Source organism: Bison bison, unplaced genomic scaffold (genome assembly GCF_000754665.1).
Source record: "Bison bison bison isolate TAMUID 2011002044 unplaced genomic scaffold, Bison_UMD1.0 scf7180017853731, whole genome shotgun sequence".
Lineage (NCBI taxonomy): Eukaryota > Metazoa > Chordata > Mammalia > Artiodactyla > Bovidae > Bison > Bison bison.
The window spans coordinates 643546-649545 of record NW_011484304.1 but is presented as its reverse complement, the minus strand read 5'-3'; the positions used below and the strand labels follow the sequence as shown (position 1 = coordinate 649545).

General features: G+C 58.1%; 1 protein-coding gene across 1 annotated transcript in view; it reads right to left on the bottom strand.

Annotated features, from left to right (window-relative positions):
* NKD1 (naked cuticle homolog 1 (Drosophila)) overlaps positions 1 to 6000 on the bottom strand; it is a gene marked incomplete at its 5' end in the record, with an annotated part of 92098 nt that overhangs the window by 9596 nt on the left and 76502 nt on the right. The window contains 2 exons of the mRNA XM_010855232.1: positions 233 to 328; positions 4421 to 4527. Coding sequence (XP_010853534.1) covers positions 233 to 328; positions 4421 to 4527 — 203 coding nt within the window. The remainder of the gene's footprint in view (positions 1 to 232; positions 329 to 4420; positions 4528 to 6000) is intronic.

The following is a 6000-nucleotide window of genomic DNA, read 5'->3' as shown; positions in this document are numbered from 1 at the left end:
CTGACTCTTGCCCCTCCCCAGCCTGAATGGTGCTCGCCCCAGAGCAGCCTGGCCGCCCTTCCTCTCTGTCGCCTCCTTCTTCTCACTGGTTTCCATGAAACTCCCAGGGGCCTCACTCCTGCCCTCCCCACCTGACCTGAGGAGAAGGGGAAGGGGCAACAGGGGTGTGTGCCCGACGAAGGGTCCTGCGCCAGGGGTGTGGCCTGGCGGGAGGCCCAGCGGGTTCACTCACCTCTCGAGTGACCTTGCCATTGTTGTCAAAGTCGTACAGGGTGAAGGTCCACTCCTGCCGGCTGTCTTCCTCCACAGACACGTCACACTGCAACTCCTGGATGTAAACAGACAACAGACATACGTGGCCGGTCACTTGGCGGCTGGGACACCTGGAGGCTGGGTCACGGGGCCGCCAGCCTCCCCGCTGCCCTTCCCAGACCCTGTATGAAGGAGAATGTGATGACCAAGACACGCCAGGCCTGGGAGAGAGGCCAAGCCGGGCCAAGGAGCTTGGGCCTGGGGAGAGGGGCCTGCCAGGTACCAGACACTCTAGGGTCTTCAAAGGCCGAGGAAACACAAGGGAGGGCTCTGGGAGGAGGCATGCGGCCTCAGGAAGAATGAACTTGGAGCCGGGGGTAGAAGCTACCAGAAAACACACAGGGTAACTTAGCCATGGGCGGCCACCCAACCTGGAAGGCAGGATGGGAGGAGTGTTAAGAGCTGAAGGGTCAGCCCCAGGTGCCAGCCTGGGCTTGGCCCTCTGCAGTGACATGAACTTGGACATGGCCTTTCTCTTCTCGGTACCTCAGTTTCCCCTCATACAGACTATGGAAGATGATGGTCCAGACCTCAGAAAGTTGTTGGGAGCATTAACTGCCCCACGCCACGTCCCCTGAGCCCCCTCCACATTCCCCTGTAGTTGTGGTCGGCTACTCCCCACCTCCCACTTCAAGCGTCCAGCATCCCTGTCTGAGGAGTCAGGGATTGAAGATCCCCAGGAACCAGAACAAGGAAGGGGCCAAGCCAGGGGACACATCTGAGACTTTTAGCATGGCTCTCTGGGGAGCCCTGGCAGACAGAGCCCTGCTGCCCGAGACCTGCTCATCAACCAACCCCCACCACCCTCAGTGACGGGCACCCCTCCTTCCCTGCTCCCTGGGATCACCTCCCAAGTCCTGTCTCAGGGTCTGCTTGGAGAGAACGGGAAACAGATATGTAAGCCACTTGGCTCAGAGAAAAGCCCAATTAATGGAGGTAGCTGCTATTGTCTTTGCTGGAGTGACTAATACAGCAATGACGTCATCACCGTGGCTCCCACAGCCCGAGGTGTCCAACCGCAAGGACTGGGAACAGGGAATCGGGGAGCTCCGTCACCGGCCACCCGCATGCAGGGGCTGGCTGAACCCCAGACAGACAGGTCCAGAAAGGACGGCCGTTTGGGGAAAGAGAATCCACAAACAGCCTTTTAGATCCACAAGTCCTATGAAAACAAGCGAAGACACCCCCATACCATCCAGTTCCATGTCTTGCCTTGGCCCACTTTTTCTTATGCAGGAGGACAGACTCAGTGCCTCCAGAGAGGGGCGGTGCCTGGCCTCCCAAGGCTGGCGGGAGTGAGCCCCAGCACAGTAGCCCTGCCCCAGGCTTCTGCAGCTCACAGCCAGCTCCCTCTAGCAATTCTCGGGCGGCCCACGCTGAGTTCAAAGTCGGCCTTCCCTCAGTTGTGACACGCCTGTCTGATACCTGCCAAGTGCTCACTCTGCTCTCCAGCACTGCGTCCTGCAGCACTTGCCCTGCACACATGCATGTACACGAGTGTGTGCCTGTGGGCACGTGCACACACACGTACATATGAACACACACAGACATACACACACTCACATACATATGTCTACACACTGATACACACATCTGCATACACATTCATATACACATGCACACCTGATTCCCTTTCCCAGCCCCTCCACTTGGCTTCAAAGAAAGCTCGGGTTAGAAGTTCAGAAATATGGGTCAAGTAACTACCCCCACCTCCCATGATCTCTGTCACATGCGTCTTCTTGTCCCCCCATCCCCGGCCTCTCGGGTGAGTCCTCCTCAGGGACCACGGGTAAGTCCAGGCATCAGCCGGCCCCCATTTGGAAGCAGACCCACATGGGCTTCCAGGAAAGACGTCCGAGTCTGGGTCTTTCTTCTGCCCTGGCCTCGGTGTTGGCTTTGCTAAGCACCCAGAGAAAACCTGCAGAGACCCGGGGTGGAGGGCTCAGGAAGAAGTTAGCAACCCCAGCTCCTCAATGAGACGCCGTCTGCCCCCTCAGCTCCTCAGTTAGGAGGACGCAGGGCCCTTGATGACCTATCTCACCCCCTCTTCTGCGTCATCTCCCCTTTGCTATTCCCACACAGCCAGCCAGCACTGGCAAGCCTCCAAGCCTTCTGCTTTTCCCTCGGCCGGGAGCGTCCTCCTGATCCCAAAGGCTCCCCCATGCATCACCTCTCCCCAGCTCCTGCCTCTATGCCCAGAGGCTCAGTGCAGACACTTGCCCTCCCCAACCTCTGCTGCAGCCCTGGCTCCCCACTCAGGGCACTGTGCAGAGTTTGGGATTGCCAAAATGCCCATCACTCTGCACCCTCTAGGCTGACTTAGGAAACCTCCCTGTCCCCTCTCCACACTCCCAGATCCCCATCACAACGCTGACCGTGCAGTTACTGGGCCTGGGTCACTCATCTGTCCCCCTGACCACACTGTGCTCCGTGAGCCAGGAACCATGCCCAGTACACCGCCAGGTTCCCTGGAACTAGCGGGTATCAATCCCCATTGCTTGGAAGGAAGAAGGAAAGTACTTATTCTGCACTGGACACCCTTTTAAGTACCTGCTGCTGCTGCTAAGTCACTTCAGTCGTGTCCAACTCTGTGCGACCCCATAGATGGCAGCCCACCAGGCTCCCCCATCCCTGGGATTCTCCAGGCAAGAACACTGGAGTGGGTTGCCATTTCTTTCTCCAATGCATCAAAGTGAAAAGTGAAAGTGAAGTCGCTCAGTTGTGTCCAAATCTTAGTGACCCATGGACTGCAGCCCACCAGGCTCCTCCATCCATGGGATTTTCCAGGCAAGAGTACCGGAGTAGGGTGCCATCACCTTCTCTGAAGCGCCTGAAATGCCTTAATTCATCATGTTTCCGACATCCCAGTAGATAGATATTGTCAGCAGTCCTCAACCTTTTTGGCACCAGGGACCAGTTGAAAGGAAAAAAATTTTCCACGGACCAGGGGGTAGGGAATGGTTTCAGGATGATTCAAATGCATTACATTTATTATGTACTTTATTTCTATTCTTATTACATCAGCCCCACCTCAGATCATCTGGCATTAGATCCCAGAGGATGGGAACCCCTGGATAAAATGACTATCACCATTTTACAGGGCAGGCAAGTGAGGCAGTGGCAGAGGTGGGAACTGAACCCCCATCTGTGGGCTCCAGGGCTCTGCCCTAGTGATCTTGTAGGGGAGACAGAGCAGGAAGGAGGGAGGGTGAAAGGAGGGTGGGGAGAGGCTGGTAAGCTCCCTGCAGGCAGCCTGGGTCTCCCACTTAGCACCTGGACCTGTGCTTGGTACACACGAGGAGCTTAACATACCATCTAGGGAGGTAGGACAGACAGACCGTGGGCTCTGGGCGGGCATGTCTCTTTTGCTGTTGACCATCTGAGTCCCACCTGGGCTTCCCACGTGGTGCTAGTGGTAAAGAACCCGCCTGCCAATGGCAGGGGATGTAGGAAATGCAGGTTCAATCCCTGAGTCGGGAAGATCCCCTGCAAGAGGGTTTAGCAGCCCACTCCAGTATTCTTGCCTGGAGAATCCCATGGACAGAGGAGCCTGGCGGGCTACAGTCCACAGGGTCGCAAAGAGTCGGACACGACTGAAGGGACTGAGCACACCTGCACCTGAATCCCAGAGTGAGGGACCTGCCCAAGGCCTCCTGGTCACCTACCCTACCTGTGAGCCCCATTTTGGCCCCCTGGACAGCCTTGGGAGGGAGCTGGTAGCAAAGGTTTCCTTCACCCACGAGGAAACGGAGGACCAGAGAGGAAGTGCAGGCAGTCACGGCAGCACCGGGGCCAGAGTGCCATCTCCCCTGTCCACTCTCCTGTCCTTCCCCCAGCCCAGCGGCCACTGCCTCTGGCCACTACCCCATGGTGAGAGGCCAGGGGCCTGAGCTGAGAGGGGAGGGCCGCGGGGAGTCGCTAGGGCCTGTGCCGAGCTGGGGTAGCCCCAGATGTGGCAGGAGGAAAGGTTGTTCATGGGGGAGGAGAGGGGCTGTCACATCTGGAGGGGCCTCAGCATCCCCCCCCCCCCCCCCCCCCCCATCAAAAACCAGCACCGGGCAGAGAAAACCCTTCCGCCCAGGGCTCAGGACCAGGAAAGGAAATTTACCTCGAATTTCAGCTGTTTCTTGGAGCCCGAGCAGGGTTCGCCTGACTTCTCCATCCTCTTCTCATCTCCGCTGGCCAGTCCGTCTGACTTCTCGGGAGGCAGGGCCACTGCGGGGGGAAGGAATAAGGGAGAAGGCATGAGTTGGAAGGCGCTGAGCCACCCCAGGCTCAGACCCTGTGGCTCTGTCCGGAGGCCGTCCCCACCATAGCACGGCGGGCCCGCTCTGCCCGGCCACTTTGCTAGAGTCAAATCCCTCTGTCCTCCGGCCCCGTTAATGCCCAGGGCTGTCCCAGGGGAGGCCCCCCCCCCGGGTTCCCTCTTCCCCAGCCGCTCAGGTTACCCAGTGGGCCTCGCAGGCCTCTGTTTTCTGTGGCCCAGAGAAGCAGTCTGAGGCCACCCAGGGCATCTTTGGGCCAAAGACCAGGTGAATGAGGACAGAGTGGAGCTTCTGGAGACCCCAGAGGGAGCTCTGGACCACGGCTGCTTTCTGCAGTCTCCCTGCCTTCCCTGAGAACACTGCGGTGACCTCAAAGATACCACCCACCTGGGCTCAGCAGGTCGCACACTGGTGGGTGGTCAGGAAGGAGAACAGAAATGGGGAGTGACGGAAATGGAGTTCACTGAGGTAGGGGACGCACACACACGCACATGCACACCTTGGTATCTTCAGGAACCAGCTCACCCTGCGACTTCCATTCTGCCTCTGCTCACCTAGAAGGGCCTCCCTCTGCCAAAAGTGTTGAGTATAGGGCTCTCTAGTCCTTGCATGTCCTCCCAGTAGCAGTGGGAAGATGGGCATGAAAAGCTGGTGGTCTGTGGACATCACTTTCCTGTGAACACCCCCAAGGGGTGCCAGGGGACAGGGCTGGGAGCAGCCATCATCCCTGAGCCCATGGTTCCATCAGATCTTGAATGTCCCATGAGACCCCTCCAGCGTCTTCTGTCTCTGCCTGATAAAGGGGACTCAGGTTTGCTCAAGAACGTGCTTTCTAGAACCTCACAGCTCTTCTCTTTAGATTCCCTCAGCTTCCCTGGGGCAGTGATTCTGTTGCCCTGTTTTACAGGGGAGCAAACAGAGCCTGGCTCTCACTTGAGGAACTTTCCCCCTATGTCCAACTAGGGGTGGCCCAGGAGGGCCTGTGAGCAGCTGAGATCCCTGAGCAGTGGCCCCAACCAGGGCTGGACTTTCTTGGGAAGTCAGGAGCCTGGAGATATATGTCTACCAGGCCAGGAAACCAGGTGGAGGGCCTTGCCTCTCCCCTGACCCTGTCCCCCACCACACTCCCACATCCCAGCTTTGCAGACCGGGACCGAGGAGTGGCTACTGGGGAGTGCCCCAGCTCTCCCACTTGACCCCTGCCCTGTGGGCTCAGCAGTTATTCAAAGCCCTTCCCAGGGAGCCCTCAGAGCTTCGTGGCTGACTACACTGCTCATTGACTCACTCGGTCCTCACAGCAACCCCAGGAGGCAGGTACCAGGATCAGCTCCACTTTCCAGATGGGAAAACTGAGGTACAGAGAGGGGAAGTGCTTTGCTAGTAAATGGCAGGGCTGGGATTTGAACCCAAGTAGCCTTGCTCA